The sequence below is a fragment of the Larimichthys crocea genome, chromosome IV, assembly GCF_000972845.2.
Source record: "Larimichthys crocea isolate SSNF chromosome IV, L_crocea_2.0, whole genome shotgun sequence".
In the NCBI taxonomy this organism is placed as follows: Eukaryota; Metazoa; Chordata; class Actinopteri; family Sciaenidae; genus Larimichthys; species Larimichthys crocea.
The window spans coordinates 4,177,397-4,194,591 of record NC_040014.1 but is presented as its reverse complement, the minus strand read 5'-3'; the positions used below and the strand labels follow the sequence as shown (position 1 = coordinate 4,194,591).

The window sequence follows — 17,195 nt, the reverse complement described above, 5'->3', positions numbered from 1 at the left end:
AGAAGGAAAGTCAGAAGTGTAAAGTATAAAAATTAATGATGCTTCAGTTTCATGGTCTTGTGGTCATGAATTACAGGGACACCTGATAGAGATATGATTTGTAAAGTGTCGTAAAATAAAACAGTTATGAGGAATTTGTTTTACGCTGAGAACAGGTAGTAGAAAATGACTAATACACTTGAAATGCAGAGTTCTTTATGCGACAAACTTAAATGATAACAATAAACTAATTACCATAACGGTTCATTGAAATCCTACCTTATTGGTTGCGGAAGTGCCATGAGCACGGGGAAACGAGCGCGTGCTGTTGGTCATAAGCAACGCAGTCTATTGGCTGCACGAGGCTGCGTCATTTCCTGACAGGGGACGGTCGGAGGCGAGAGAGCAGCCAGTCTTCACTCTGTCGCTGTAGTAACGAGCAGCAGGTCACCTCAACACAACAGCCGGACGGATAAAAAACCAACAAAACCAACTAACGCACGGCCAGACGCCGGAGTACACGTCGCGCAGTCCGTGTAACGCAGCGGGAGAGATATTTATGTGAACTTGTCGTCGTTTGGAACTAAAACCGAGACCAGAGCAGGATGTTATAAACTCACCGGGACGCTGAACAGAAGCACAAAAAATAACTTTTCATTTGCTTTTTTCTTCGTCCTTTCTTTACGAGTTGGACACTCAACAGTGGACCGAGTAGCGCGTCGTTTTTAAGTTCTGGTGTTGTTTTTTTTTCCGCCTTGTGGAGCTGTTGTTGGCGGTGAGGCGGACACCAGAGAAGCGGCGGCACGGCAGCCACCTGACCTCCTGGAAAATAAGACCGCAGCTAATGCCACGCAGATCCTTGCGCGGCTCATTACTAAGCTCTCTGACGGAGCGGGACGAGTTCTCCGCGAGGCTGTTGCACGTCCACTTTTGACGCACCTGCATCGCACGTGAAGTTTGCAGAATCCAATTACTGATATTTAAATTATGGTAAGTGCTGATTAATTTGTGTCAACCGTGAAATTGAATTAGTTGGGGCTTAATTGCCCGTTGAAGTTGTCCCCTTTCGTCGCCCTATTCAGCAAATTGCAAGTAATAAGTGGATCATCTGTCAGAGCCAGGCAGCATGGATATAACCCGAGTCCACGTCGTCCAGCGGTTGTGATGCCAAGCGCCGGTCTAATCCCGTGCCACCAGCCCGTCATGCCTGCCCTCTAACCCGCACCAGTGTGGCGCCGTGTCCCGGTCACCCCGCCAGGATGAGCAGCACTGACCTGGAGCGCATGTCGCTCAGCTCCTCGGCCAACTCGGTGGCCTCCAGCGCGCGGACGCTCTCGGCCAACGTGAGGAAGCTGCACAACGCGCTCAACCTCCTGCTCAACGACTTTGAGAGGGAGCAGTTCATCCACTGCCTCAATGTCTACCACTCCAAACGCAACGTGTACGACCTGGTGCAGACCCTGAACGTCATCCTCAACGCGCCCAGCAAGCGGCAACTTTTGCCCATGTTGCGGCTGGTCATCCCCCGCTCCGACCAGCTCCTCTTTGAGCAGTACACCTCGGAGGGCCTTTACTTAAAATCGGATTTAGTTGCAAGCAACGGGAACGCTGAACCCCCTCCGGTTGACTTGCCAAGCGCCAGCCCGACTCCCCCGGGGCAGTTCTCGCCCAACAACCCGCCCGAGTTTCAGGTGGCGCTGCGAGGCTCGCCGGACAGTTTCAGCACCAGCAGCGACGGGACAGCTCCCCTGGTGCCGCTGCTCGGGAGGAACTTCGTCCACGAGCCGCCGGGCGAGCTGCGGCAGGTCACCATGAAGCGGCACAAGAGCAACGAGGGCCTGGGCTTCAGCATCCGCGGCGGCTCGGAGCACGGGGTCGGCATCTACGTGTCCCTGGTGGAGCCGGGTAGCCTGGCGGAGAAAGAGGGTCTCCGAATCGGTGACCAGATCATGAAAGTCAACGACAAAGTCTTCGACAAAGTCACTCACGGCAATGCGGTGAAGGTAAGTTTATGTTTTGTTTTTGTTCAACGTCGCCAAACCTTTCACAATCTGCACATTCATCCTTTCTGTGTGGGTATAAATAGGTAGCCCTCAGAGAGTAAGTGGAGTGGCACGAATGTCACAGTCATGGGAACTACTTTGCACTGGCCTTGTCCTCTAAACCTACATCTCCTGTGTTTAATAAAATCCTGCCACACGAGAGATGTGGATCTCTCCCCGGTGTCCAAAACTGACCTCTTGAAGCTCATTAGCCCCAATTTATTATTTACTTGGATAGAAGCAGCTCTGTATATTTGTCATTATCAGCAAACAACGTGTTGCAGCAGCACTGTAATGTGAACACTGACTACTACCTTCTAGGAAGCGTGTGTGTAACCAGACACCCTCAAAGCAGCTGGTAAGCATAGAGGAGAGTGTGTGTCTGTGTGTGTGAGTGTATGTGGAAGGAGCTGGAGCGAGTGCTCTGTTATAAACGGAGAATAAATACTGGATCCACTTCAGCCCTGTGCTCTATTGTTAATATCACAGAGTGTAAAGAAAGCCTATTAGCAAATGAAGTGATAAAAGAGCATGTCTGACTCGTGTACAGCCAGGATTGATTTAGGAGAAAACCTTGTGAGGTCCTTGGCTTTTATGAGCCCTGTGGGCTGTCCACGGTGCTGAAAAATCATCTGAGCGTCGTCTTTTCTTCTCTTTAAACTGCTTTTGCCTCCTTTTCTCTCTCTGCGTAATGCCATGCTCTTCTGATCGATTTTGCGATTGCACTCATTCACACCTATTTGCCCATGCTGTATACTCATATCACAGGGATTCGCAGTCCTTTAACAAGGTTCGAGTCAGTTTTAAAGCATCTGGGAAATCACACTCACGGTCACTGCTTCTGCTTCTGAGTTTGTTTTATTTGAGATACTTTAGAAGCTCCTGCCTGAAGCATCTTAAGTGGATGTAGAATTTACACAATTTGAGCACACAACAATTTGAGCACAACAATTTTTATATCTGTATCATCTTTCTTCTTGGCATGGTCTTCTTGGCATGGTTTTTTTCTTTATTTTACTTAGCAAATACACTTTCGATTACGATTCATTACCATGTACTCAAGCGGCCCGGCCCGTACTTACTTGGATAGAGGAGGTGTAAGTAAAAAACAAAAGCAACAATACAGAGTAGACAGAAATAGCCACAAAAAGCACCTGATATTCATAAGCTGCTTTTTAGAATAGTGATTGTATGTCTGCCGTTTGAAAGGTCACTAGTCTGTTCCCTCCGACAGCCATGGATTATAGCTCATTTACGTCCTTTCTAACCTTCACGGATCCAGAAAAAGTCATTCATGCTTTTATCTCCTCTCATGTGGACTTTTTGTAATTCTCTTGATGCAGGGCTCAGCTATAAGGCAAGTCTTTACCTTCAGTAAGCCTAAAATACTACGCCTACGGGCTTTTAACTAAATGCTAAGAAATGAGAACATGTTACCCCTGATTTTGTCTTTTATTCACTATGTGCTTTAAAAATACACTTTAGGCTTTAGACAGTCACAACCTATTGTACATTTATAGGTGGTTATAGATTTATCTCCTATCCTACAACACACATCCTCACAATGACCTTTATAGTCCAGCCCTCGAATTGATACCATCTTTTAGATGAATGCATTTTCATATTTTTATCGTGATTCTCTCATTGTATTCTGTTAGATTTTGTGGTGTAAAACACACACAGTACCTTTTAAAGTACTTAATTTGTAATGTCAAAGTGTCTCTGAGGAAGACACATAACCCCAATGTGTTAATAAATAGTTTTCTGCTGACGTGCCCACTGACGATGCATGTTAGAGTAATGAGGTCGCCGGCCTAATTCTGTGTTCGCACTTCCTCTAAATCTGCTTTCCAGACTAAACTCTTTCTCAAGACTGCAGCAGAATGTCTCTGCACTCCGTATCGAACGTGATCTCAAACTGCGTCAGATAGAATACTAATGACAGCATTAAACCGTCACCATGTTTTTCCAATCAATTTCCTCCACATTTGAAAATGTCTCATTTGTGGAGTGAAGGCTATTGATTGCTGTTACTGTTAATGAAAACAGTTAAAGAGTTTTGCTGTTGGGGTTGCTTTCAGAGAGTAGGTTGTGACTAATTGTGTTGGTTTTGAGCCTAAGTGGATGGATGAAAAGTGTTCATCTCTGCATAAAGTATTCCTTCATTTTGTTTATTTGTCAGAAAGTGAATTTCATGATTGTTCTGCCACTCACTGTACTACTACACTTCTGCTACTGCTAGTTACAGTGCTACCACTGCTGCTTGGCTGTAATTAGGCTGACAGGGCAGGCACAGAGCCAACACTAGAGAAGCCCTGCCTCAGATAAAATCCCCCCTGGAGGTTATTAATAGTTGTGTTCAGTTATTTTTATACCTTCTTGGTTTAGTCTAAATGTTATTACAGCCTTTTAATCATTTTAACCTTTTGAACTGTGCCAGACCTATTAGTGAATTCATCATTAGACTCACGGTGGGCAGTCAAACATTTGAAATACCAACACAATTCTGTTTAATATTCTGGTGATGATGACAGATGACGTTGATAATATTACTAGCTGTCAGGCAGAATATAAATAAAGTTGCCTATAGTGTGAAAAGTTGAGCTTACTTTTATGTAAAAAAAAAAAAAGTACAGATATTCAATTTCCACCATGTTATACAATGTTTTTAACTTAAAGGTATTTTAGACAGTGCTGCTATTGAGCTGCGGATTGCACTCAGTCCTTGTTTGAACAGCCTAAATACTGAGTTTAAACAATAACTGAATCAGTGTTACCTTTAGACAACGAAACACATTACTGTAAATAAATCTGAACTTTTTAAACAGTTAAATGATTAAATATGCATGTTTTGAATATATTTCATTTCTTCAGTAATTTTATTCATTATAGTTTTTTGCTAAAATCATCATGACACATGACAACTTTCTTAAAATTTGCAGCCAGCCAATTCTCATAACAGCTCAGTGAAATGTATCTTCTGGCACACGACAGATGAAATGTCACCCCTTGAATAAGTGGCTGTCTGAAAACTCATGATGAATCCAGACTCCTCACCTCAAACTGAACTCTGCTCTCACAGGCTATCCGAAATCAAAACTCCTCCTAATCAGTGTTTTCACATTAACGTCCAATCAAATGACTGTGTGTAATAGGAAAGTTGTCTCAGTGATGAACCCAAAGAGAGTTATCCCTCGACTCTACTTCGCCATCAAGCTGTGATTGGTTTAGTCTCACTGTTCTCATCAGCCCAGTTTGCAGCAGCTGCAGGCACCTGTTTTCTGTATACCCGCTCTGATAAACTCTCTACTGTAGCTACCCAGCACCAAACAACAGACAGCCAAAAGTTAGCGACTAGATTGGGAAGAAAATGAAACATCTCACAGCTTGACTCTGTTTAGTTTCTTACGAGTTAATGGAGCAGAAAAAAGGAGAGTGAACATTCGACTTTCTTCAGGTGGACAGAAACATGACTCAGAATGAGTGATTATGTTGATCTATCGCGGCTGGATGTGTAAACAGGCAATTTTTAAGCAATCAAGCCAGCTCTAAAAATCTTCATATGGTGATAATTGGTTTGAGCTGTGTGTGGTTCAGCTATTTTTTGAGATTTATTAGCCAAAAAAGATTCTGATCTGATCACTTTGAAAAAGTGTAGCTCCTGTCATTTGTTTAGCCGGAATATTGTAGAAAAGTCATGCAAATAACAAATCTCTAATTCCTCACAAATAACAGGCTTGACTTTAAATAAATCTTTGCTACTTATTTTGTTTCCAGCACATTACTCATTCAATCTGTCTTCTCCTGGCTCCACACCTCTGCTTAGGCTTAATCCGCTTCACTTTAGCAAACATGTGTTGCCTGATGAGTTCAGGGATGGCCTCTGAAAGCGGTAGATTGTTGTTTGGCCCAGGGGATGCGTCAAGGGCTTACAGCTGTATTTCTTTCTGTCTCAGACTCTCTCCTCTCCCTAAGAGCCTGCTTTGGCCTCAGTCCCTAGAGTCACTGCCAAGGTTAGCTACCCAGTCAGCATTTAGGCTTTCCTTTATCATCTTCTCTGTGGTTTGCTGGACCGTCAGGAGATGTGATGGGATAGGATTAGGGACATAAATTGTGTTGTTTTGCAGAGCCACAGCCACAACAACAAAGAGAAGCAGTCTTATCTCGACTTCAGCCACAGCGTGCCTTTCTCTATGACTTTTTATTTTGATGTGGAGGGTGTAGGAGGGAGAAACAAAGGCAGAATGATAGTGTACTGACCCAAAGGCAAACACCCAGAAGAAAGAGAAGAAGGCACAAGAGAAGACATCTGGAGATGCCCTTGTTAGTTGACGTGTTTTCCTGTCTTCCTTTTGTCTTAATTAGTTTTGACCCCTGTCAACACTAGTTCCAAGAAACTCTGTAATTTGGTGTGTTTGGGGCCGTTGATGCTGCTACTGCCCTGCAGAAATGAAGACTTAGCTGGTCTAAACTCACTGGGTCGACAACTGGGTCCCTGCCAGACACATTGACATGCAAAGACTTGGCCACAAGTCAGAGAAATGGAAGCTGAGCGGCTTGGAGCAGGACTGCAGACTACTAATGGGCAGTGTGTTGATTAGATGGCGGAAAGCAGGTAGAAATCTCGTTAAACTTGAGGATGGTATTAATTGATTCATAGCTTGAAGCTCATTCTGCATCGTCTTGCTGGATGTTGTCAACATTCAGAGCTGCACTGGACTGCTCACAGTCTGCAATTATTAAGCCCCAAAATATGAAGCACATCCTCATTCTAATTTGAGTTGGCTGTACATGAACATCATATTTTCTATGTTGTTACATAATGATCCAAGTTTACACCTCACCACTGCGATTTATTTTAACTAACTAGCGATGACATTCCCTTAATATGATGTAATTCCTTTTGAAACATGATGTTAAAGTGTTACGCAACTCACAGTGGTGGATTATTTTAAATAAAGTATTCATCTTTAGTCTCAAAGTCGGCATGCCTATCAATCCATTTTAAACGCCTCTTTAAAAGGTTTTGTGGCACTATAATGACGTCTAGCGACTTCCACCTTTGACAAAGTTATTATTCACAGAACAAGAGGTTGCCTGTAAGGAGAAAGTTGTTTTTCTGTTTAGGACAAGCTCCAGAATGAGGACACCGCTTAAGATTCATTGTTCAATGCTCCAAGAAGAACATTGTGTGTCTTTAACCCTGTTTAATGCTAACATTTTCACTGCTTGTCCGCTGAACCAACTGTGCAGCCTGAGCAAGAAGCTTAAATGCAGAGAAAGTGTGGAAAGAAAGCTATATTACCATACTGGCCTGAATATAAGAATAACTTTTCTGGAAATTCGGTTTGAGAAAGTTAGGGTTATGTTCTATTCAAAGAAGTTTTAGTTTAAGCCAAGTTTAAGCCAAGGGAGTCTCTGATGGCTTGTGTAATGTGGCTACCGCGGAGGATATAAATTTCAGATCACTGAAAATGAGTCGAGAGCGTCTCCCGACGTCTTTACTGCAGAGATGGTCCGGGGACAGAGTCGTCTGTCAAGCTGCCAAAAAGTACTGCTCTCACAGAATATCATGATGAGGAAAAAAAGCAATAAATTGCAAACAGTCAGAGAGAATGATTCTGGAGCCCGACAGGAGGAAAATCTGAGTACTCTGTGTGACTGATAGACAAGCTACATAATAAATGTGGGTTTTACTTTCTGATTTAATGGAAGTGTTTCATGTTTTACTTTTACAAGAGAAAAGGCTTCAAGGATGAGGACTCTTTTAGTATCTTGGGGAAACTTGCCCAGTAGGACTAGTTTGAAACTGTTTCATATCTTCAAAAAGTCAAACGCAGCTGTCAGAAAAGGCAGTGTGGTCATTAAAGTTGTTGTTTGTGCCTTAAACTGGCACACTTTCTGCATCCAACCCAGCGGCACATGCACACACTGGCTGCTATAGCTGATTAAGCACTGCGATGAGCAGCCTGGACTAAACTAGGTACAGTGCCTTTAGGCCTGGCCTCTGGGCTTTTGTTTATGTATTGGTGTTGGCATGTATCTTATAACACCCTGTAGAAGACTTGTCCACCAAGACACAGAAAAAGTTCGGAGTGAATCTCTCTGTAAACACAAGGCTGATTGTTGCCTAAAGGCACCCCTAAGGGTTTGAGCATGCCACAGTAAACAGCACAGTTGTCATGATGGTGAAATAACAGAAAAGGTGAATTATTTCTCTTCCAAGTCTGAACTACTCCAGCTAACATGCCCCTGAGAAAAACATTTAACCCTTAACAATGGAGGATTTGCAGACTTCTGGCCCGTTTTGCTGGTGTAATGTGTCGCAGAATATGAGGGAGGCATTGCTAAAAAGAGAACATTCTCACTCCACAAACCCTCGTTGATTTTAAAAAAAAAAAAAAAAGGTGACTAAATAGACCAAAGAAGTGGATAACTTGTGTTTTTTGGTCTCTTTCTGCCATGGTTTCATTTATCAGTCTCTGAAAGCTTACATAACCACTTCTCTGGGGGTTCAGATGGCTTTTTATATCACAAGAGGCTCATTTATTGGTGAATGTGTGCACTCATAGAAATAATTTATGTATGTACAAATCATGGTGTACCTGCTATGCTCTGATTTGTGTGAAAGGTGCTCTGTAAATGGTTTAGAGAACGCAGTCACTCTTACAAGCATCACCTGTCCTACAGCGAATACATTCCATTGAAATGTACTGTTTAAGCTACAGGAACAGCCTGTGTTCATGATGGATTGAAGGGACCTTTGGCTAGCTCTGAAGTGTTTCTTGTTGAAAAGATTTGTGAGGTTATGTAAGTCATCTTTTTTTTTATTAATCTCAGCACTTGTTGCTTCAGCCTCACAGGGTTTATTATATCTAACTTTTTTTAAACATTGGGTGCATTAATGAAAATTGATTTTTCACTGCTGCAAATGCTAAAAAAACACAACAAAAGTAAATGGATCAAGGCTTAGTCATTTAAAAAAAATTACTCTGGCAACAACAAAATGCAGAAGATGGAATTCATTTTTCTTACTGTGAACTAGTCGAGGGAATCTGGCAGCATAATTTACGCACTTTAACATTTCACTCATCTGTCATAATTAACTGAATTTAATATTATTGCATTGTGATACATAATCACATTTAGCGGTACCTCAAGACAGCAATTTTTATTGTTTCATCTGGTAGTTATTTGCACTTAGAAAAACAGGCATAAATGCTAACTTTATAGTTACTACTGTTTCCCCAGTAACTATTAATAATAAATTATGTGTTGACTGATACCTTTCTGGCATCATGACATGAAACAATGGTTTCTTGGCTAAAAAGTATTGATCCAATGAGCGCTGCAGGGGGACTAATGATTAGCCAGTCGGCACCAAGACGAGAGTAATGTCATTGTCAAACTGTTGTCAAGCTGTGAGCCAGAACCACCAAGGAGAAAAAAACAACAATGGTGACTGTTATAGACAAGATAGACGCTGCTATCGAGGCTGCTCATAGATGTGTTTTCTCAATATTGCTGGATATCGTAGTTTGTTGTTCCTGGTTTAGCTGGTAAAACCCAGCTAAACCAGTCTGTTGGCATGGCTACGCATCAGTGTCGGCTTAAAATTATGTTCGATTCAGGTCTCTAGTATCTCTCTGGTCTCTAGTGGTTGGTTTAGAAAAATCAATCCCCCTCTCCCTATGGACATGGGTTAGAGTGGAGGAAATGTCAGACTGAAGATGGAAATGGAGTGTAACGAGTGGACAATTCTGTGTGATATCAGGCATGGTTAGTTTTGTCACTGCAAATTCCTTGCTGTTTGCTTTGAATGGCAGTCAACAAATTCCCTTGGACAAATGCTGATATAACATTTTACACCTTTCAGTCGGTGTATAGAGGTCTCCAGTGCACAGAGGCCCCAATGTGCTTCATGCGACTGAAGCTAGTGACTACTTTGTTATGATTCTTACATTAGTGCGATGCATTAGTAAACAGTTGTAATGTGAAGCATTTGTTTTGAAAACTCCTACAGAACAGTTTATTTTAATTATTAATAACCCCCGTGTTTTTCTCACAGTTGTTGAAATTTACTTGTGAACAGCACTGATTTAATGGTGCCACAACAAAATCCATCACTGTATCCTTTAATATTATATAATGAATTGAGAAATGGAAGTGTTGAAATGCTGATTTCTCAGTTTGGGCAACAGCTGCCATAATGGATGGGGACAGATGGAATTGTTGGACCAACTGAGAAACTCTGATTAAACAAAGTAAACGGGTGCTACTTGAAAAAACTACCCTTGTGGTGCCCTTGAGCAAGACACTTAGCACCTTTCTACTCTACTGGCCAACATTTACTTGGCCACAGGCTTTTACTGGCCAGCTTCCAGTTGTGACTGTATGAGTAGGAAACGAGTCATGGCTGAAGTTTGGAGGGTCAGCGCTTTCTCTTCTTAAATTTTTGGCAGCTTGAATTCTTTCTGCTTAAAAAAAAATCCATCAACCACACCGATTCAGTCCTGTGGTGTGGGACCACTAACAGTGCTCAGTCGGTCAAATGTTTTAAAAGAAGGAAGATCCCTAAATGTAACTTTCCCCCACAGAACGTGTAACTTTGCACATACCACTATCCATATTTATGACAGTGGTGTTGCTCTCTAGAACTGCGGGTGAAATTTTTTTTTCTGTCCTTTATCCCAGTTTTTTGCTACATAAAAGAATAGTAGTGAAGCACTTTGTTCAGTTTGGGTAATTAGTGAGCAGCTACTGAGAGTGGAGGAATGTGTGTCTCTCAAGCTTTTAATCAGGAGGGAGGGTAGAGGAGATTGAGTGCTCTTAGATAATTTGGCTGCAGCATCAGAAGTTGGCAGAGGGAGACGAGAGAAAGCAGGCAGAAACCGTGCATGGAAGGAACAATGAATAATCAAACTTTGTCTATAATGCATAACAGTGGAACAAAGTTACCAAACATGATAACTGATTGATCATGCCATGTGCGATTTTTGCTGGCCATATTGTTAGACATCAGTATTAAAAGAATATATTTATATAATGATTGATTTTAATCTAATTGTCTTACAATTCCCACAGATGCAATATCTCAAAGATTAGCGCAGCACCTTAAATCTATTCTTCTTTGTAATTGTCATTTGAAATATTTATAAATTGCTTTAATTAAGTAGGAGGGGGCAATTCTGACCGTCTTTGTGTTGTGGCAAGCTGTACTGATGAATATTGATGTGTTTACTGGCGTTGGAGGGTTGATGTGAAGACTGAGTGGGTGATGATGGAAACACACTGAGAGGAGTTCTCATTGTAATTTATATGTAGACGGGGCAGCAGATGATGTCATTTGCAGCATTTATATGCTGTAATCTTTCACACTTGTTGATGTTTTATTCAGCTCAGCTCTGTCTGCCTCCTTTATGCCTCTAAAATACCTTTTTTTTTTTTTTTACACAGACCTACACTCTCACCTTCACTTGTCCAGACAAACGATAGCTTATACCCCTTACTCACTTTTGATAGTCCGTGCCCCTATTCTTATACTTGCCATTTGTATTAGTGCAAGCCCACACATGCATGTACAAACACACATAGTGTCCTAACCTTGTGAAACTTTCCTGGCACTAAATCAGGGATATCTTTCCTATTTACCCTCCTTTGATGTCAAATACCCCATCGTTATGTCCATCTTAAGCCAGCTTTTTTATTCTCCTCTGGTGGGCCCACCTGGGGTCCCTTAGACAGATATGCAGCCAAAGCGACTCTATTGTAACAGTCTAATTGCTTTACAATGGAGCCGCCAAATGCTTCAGTTCACAGCGAAGGTGTCCTCAATCCATCACCTGGTCCCCATAGCACTAAATCACCGGAAGCTGCCATTAATATCCGGTCAATGAGCTGAATCCCTCCCTTTCTGGTCACTTCTGTCTACAGGCATGAAATGACTTATTCTATTAGTCCCTGGGGTGCTTTGAGTTTTAGAGATAGTCATATTTTATTATTTAAGACCTGTGGTGAGAGACAGCGTTTTCATGTTGTGTAAAAGTTGTTGCATTAGTTAAACTAAATTCCCACGGATATACACTCAGTTGTCAGTTTATTATTACTCTAAATCTAAAGGTAATGCAGTCTATGACAACACCGCTTGTAGTAAAACCTGTTCATGAAGATTGTAGTGTTCAGTTTTTGTTGTAGAGAGCTCTTGATTCAACTTTATAGTCATTTTTATGGCTCTAGATTTTATTCTCATTGGTGCAGAAGTGTCGTATTAGACTGCATTCGATTTAGCTATAGGTGCACCTAAAGGAGTAAATCCAGATATAATATCACCACGTACTGTATATTATATAAAACAGTCTAACAACAGGACAAGAAAATGGATGGAATGTTTTGGACTCTTTTCTTTTGACACAATTAGCCTGACACGTCTGGATTGCAGGGCTGTTGCATTAGATTTTCATTGCATTATGCAGGGTGCCGCCCTGTCTTTGTGAAAGTCTTGATTGAGGTTGGCACCTCAAGTCTGTGAAAAAATAAAAAAAACCTTTGTTGTTGTGACCCACATTTCAAACCTGTATTATTTTCACATTTATACATGAGGTTTTCTTTAAATCAAGATATTCTAATTCTTCCTTTGAATCTGCTAAATCTGATGCTTCTTTTTATTATATTTTCATAAAAGTGCCTACAGTAGGTCTTGATTTAAATTAGTAAATAGTTTAAATATGTGTTGGTTGCCGTTTGACATTTAGAGGACCCAGAGCAAATAAGCATGTCAGGAATAGGCTGGAATTTATATAGCGAATACAGATTGATCTAAAAATGCCCAGATTGGGCATGATCTGTCAGATCAGCTCAGGAGTTGATTTGTAATATCTGTTATATTGAGCAGTGCTTAGTTGTAACATTGCCCATGCTGCACCAGCAGGCATCATCCAAAAACTTGAAGTAGTCAACTAAATAATCCTGACCTGAGATAAACTATTGAATTTACATTTGTAGTGAAGAATGGAAAAAGAAAAATGTGTAAAATGGAAAAAATCCACGATTGAATTGCGATCAAAACACTGACATCATTAAGCATCAGGAAATCAGTTCAGCAAAGCAACGTGTTCTTTGAATGGATAACTTTCATCACCACTGGCGTACAGCTCACCTCAACTCAGAATGGATTTATTAAATCGAGCTTGTTGGATATTTTTGTCTAAGGCTACGCCATCATGGGAGTCATGACACTACAGGAGGTCTGCTTTGAATATCAATGAGGATTTGGAAGGTTCATTGTTACTTTGGTTTTGTCTGTTGCTCCTTGACAGGTATAATTATGAACTGGGTCCAGGGAGAGATGTGTATAGGTACCACACACACAAGCTTAATGGTGATTATTATCCAGCTCAGAGAGGTGTTGATTGAGAGATACAGAGACATTACTGGAATGGCAGAAACTGTTAGGGTGTTTGTTTTTTATGTGATCAGATTTTTAGAACAGTCTAATTCTGGTATCTACACTGCTTATTGGGATGTGAACAAGAAAGGAGAAGAAAACTTGACTTATCTTACTTACTTATGAATGCTTACATTGTAGTGGGTGGACGGGTAGTGTGAAGCTGAGTGACCATGACCTCAGATCTCAGTAAAATGTTATCACAGCTATAGAAAAAGTGTCTGAGGCACACAATTCTAGTTCACAGTTTTTCCTTCCACAAGTCCAGCCTCATTTCATCAGTCACAGTCTTTTCTGTTTGCTGTCCGGCGCTGTCAACTCTGGTGCTGAATGTTAGTGAGGTCAGCTAAATAGCTGTCTCCTTCGTCTTTCTACTTCTTCTTCAGGTTCCATTATACTTAGCTGATGTTTCTGGTTATGGTTTTCTTGTTTTCTTCTTACATATTATCATGGTTTATTGTACATCTGATCTTTAGTGATCAAACTACTTCCATACTTTAGCTGTTTCTTGCTTTTTTTTTAGCATTTGATGATCAATCATTGTCACCTCCTGAGCTGATTCACAGATTCTGACACATCAGTTTAGTGACTAAATGACAGAGTAAGCCCTTGTTATATATAGCCCTTTGCAGTGATATTCTGTTTCCCTCTTAAAGTGATAGTGTGGGTATTTTAAAGTGGGGTTGTATAAGGTACTTACTGATCAGTGTATTTTCTACATTATCCCTTTAAAGGGTCATTTTATATTTTACATTTTTTTCTGATGTAAGGTGGTGCAAGCACTAATCACTATTCAAAACCACATCAACTTGTGACCAGCAGTGATCCTGATCATGTAATCATACTTTTATACTTTTTTTTTAAAATATTTGTTGGCAAATTAAACATAGTTATCAAAATGTAACATGTTGTCTTTCATCTTCTTCTCCAACATCTTCTTCCATACGTTTTTATAGCACAGTTTCTGAACAGTGTTTGTTATTGTAGAAGCTCTCTGAAACTTTTTGCTTCCCCTTGATTGATCCTCTGCAGTTCTGCTGCTCTAGTAGAGATGTACACACTCAAATTCTCCAGCACTGCCTGATGCAAGCAGCCATTCAACGGTTACTCTACTGGAGGAGGAGAAAGAAGAGGGATTTAACAGAGTTATGTAAGCACAACAGGGGCTGATTTAAATAATCTCCTCGCGAGAAATGAGCTTCCTGGGAGGGAGTGAAGTGTGAGTGATCAGAGCGGGAGGAGAGTAGAAACACTGGGAGTTGTCAGATGAGAGAGACGGGCTTTGTTGTAATCACACCGGTGTATTGAAAATGTTTATAATTGCTTAGTTTTAATCACCGGCATATTAAGATAGAGACCACCAATGGAAAGCTAAATCCTCTTTTGTGTGTCTGTCAGATTACATTGTGTCCATCACAACACACACACACAGAGGGTCGCCGGCAAACCGTTAGCCAGCGCAGATGTCCCTTTTATGTTTGGGACAACTGGAGAGGAGGCCTGCCGGTTATCTGATACTGTGGAGCTGCCTTACCTATCTATTGACACACACACACACACACACACACACACACACACACACACACACAAACAGACGCCTCCGTCCTTCATACCGTCTGCTGTCTGCCATTCTTTCAACACCTTGAAAGAGATGCATAAACCTGAGGAATAATAGAAAAAAAGGAGTTAAGGATGTGGGCGGAGGAGTGAAGAAAATGAAGAGTCAGCTCGAGTTCGGTCGTGGCGGGTTGCACATTTTAAGTGATGCATGTAATTATTTGATAAGATGCTGATTCTAAGCACAAATGACGCCCAGAATGGACATTCAACATGTAGCCTTATCTGCTGGAGGTACGCGATCGGCAGCAGAGCCTGACGAGGGTGCCTGGGTATAAATAATTTAAGGAGAGAGAGCGCTGTCACCTTGTTGCGTGTGTAATGAAGGGATGTGCATTTTATTAGTGCAGTTTTCAGTCTAGAGAGTTAAATTGTTGTGTGTCACTCAGCAGTTGTACAAAGGTGTTCAAACCTACCTTTGACCTGAAGGTATCTAATAGAGTTGCATAGTGGAATGATTTATACTGGGGATTATCAAGTAAAAGTCCTGCTCATCATTTTTACAGTTGAAGCACTTAGATGGACATCAAACTCTCCCAGTTGAATCATAACAGATATGTTTGCCAATATCTGGCTTCTTTTCCATAGCAGTAGACATATTCACAATTAATCAATGTGATGTAACCCAGTTATTTTGTTAAATGATGCACTGATTATATCATTATGTTAAAATCAATGAGTTTTTTCCAGTGAGGATATCGGGTATGCCAGATATTTCACACAGGCTCAAATCCTGAAATCAAATTTTTTTTTAATGATGTCACACTTTAAACCTTGGCTTCCCTGAGAGGGCAGAAATCCATTAACACTGGAGAAAATCAAAGAAAAGAAAATGGAGAAAGGAGGCAGGGCCTATTGTACGCTGACTGTACTTTTTTCCAGCCATTCTCTGCGGCCATTTTGACAAATTGCACTCACTTTCTCTCTCTGGCTCTTTCCCTCTCAGCTCTGCTCGCTTACTCTCTCTTTGTGTCTCGCTGTCAGTCACTGCCAGTGATCTAAACATATAAACCTGCGCATGCATATGCACAATACAAACTGAATGACGCTCCATGGTCTGCTGTTCTGCACACAGACGTACATCAAAGAAAGATGCATAAACATACACTCAGGCAAAGAAAAGGCTTTGCAGTGTGTGCATGTCAAAAAGCTGTGTGGAGTACTACGCACGCTGCAGAGTGTGCAGTGTTGTGATGTGTTAAGGGCTGATGTAGTATAATGTGCTGTGGTGGAGATCCATTAGTGTGAGGGTTGATGGCTGGTAAAGATGTTTTTGCTCTCACTTTGGATGTATTGTGGATATCAGTGCAGCTGGAGCTGAGTTATGGGAAACTGTTCCAGAGGCAGGCAGAACAAAATCCGAGTATGAGTGTGCGAACGCTCTGAGGTCAGATTCTCTGTCTCCAGCGGTGTTTACAGGTATCTTTCATATGAACTGCAAGTAACCTTGTCTGAGTGTGATGTGTCTCCATCTAGTCTCAAGCAGCCATCCTGCACTTGACTAACCTTGTGAGGTTGCTGGACTCATAAGATCGTGAAATCACGATAGAATCTATCTTGCCATGCTCCAAGGTATGCACTTGTGTCTGAGCACAGCAGCTATGGACCGATCGGAATCCAATGAAAAGCTTCAACACTAGGTGTGCGTGACTATTTCATTGAAAACAACAAAGGCAGCTGGTAAAGAGATTAGTGTAGCTGCTGCTGGCTTCAGTTGTTTTAGAACAGGAGAGTATTTCTTCACTGAAAAACAGAAAACAGCACTGCAGGCTTTTTTGGCTTCAGTCTGGGTTTGGCTATGTTTTATGGCTCATTCATCTGATTGGTTAAAGTTATTTTTTATTTTTTTTTGAAAGTGCGTGTCCTTTTGACAGTTTCCAACAATCTCTTCCCTGGATCTGTGTAACAAACCATCTGGCACAGTTAGACTGGACATCATGATGCAGTAAAAATCTGTTCTGGTGACAGAAGCTAATTTAAACACTTTTGGATGGTGTGGCAGCGAGAATGCAGACCTCGGCAAATGTTTATATGGATTGTCTACTGTGAGAGATGTCGCAGGCATAGATGACTGGAGGATATATGAAGCATGTGACTATAAAATAAATTCCAGC

At 41.4% G+C, this 17,195-nt stretch overlaps 1 protein-coding gene across 5 annotated transcripts in view; it reads left to right on the top strand.

Moving 5' to 3' along the window:
• Positions 1-264: 264 nt before the first annotated feature.
• Positions 265-17,195, top strand: part of whrna (whirlin a) — a 129,662-nt gene continuing 112,731 nt past the window's right edge. For 2 of the 5 annotated variants that reach the window (XM_027278671.1, XM_027278672.1), the window contains exon 1: positions 265-1,982. In XM_027278671.1, the coding sequence (XP_027134472.1) occupies positions 1,239-1,982 (744 nt within the window). In that variant the 5' untranslated portion in view covers positions 265-1,238. The remainder of the gene's footprint in view (positions 1,983-17,195) is intronic. The other 3 variants (XM_027278670.1, XM_027278668.1, XM_027278669.1) reach the window with 3 other exon arrangements.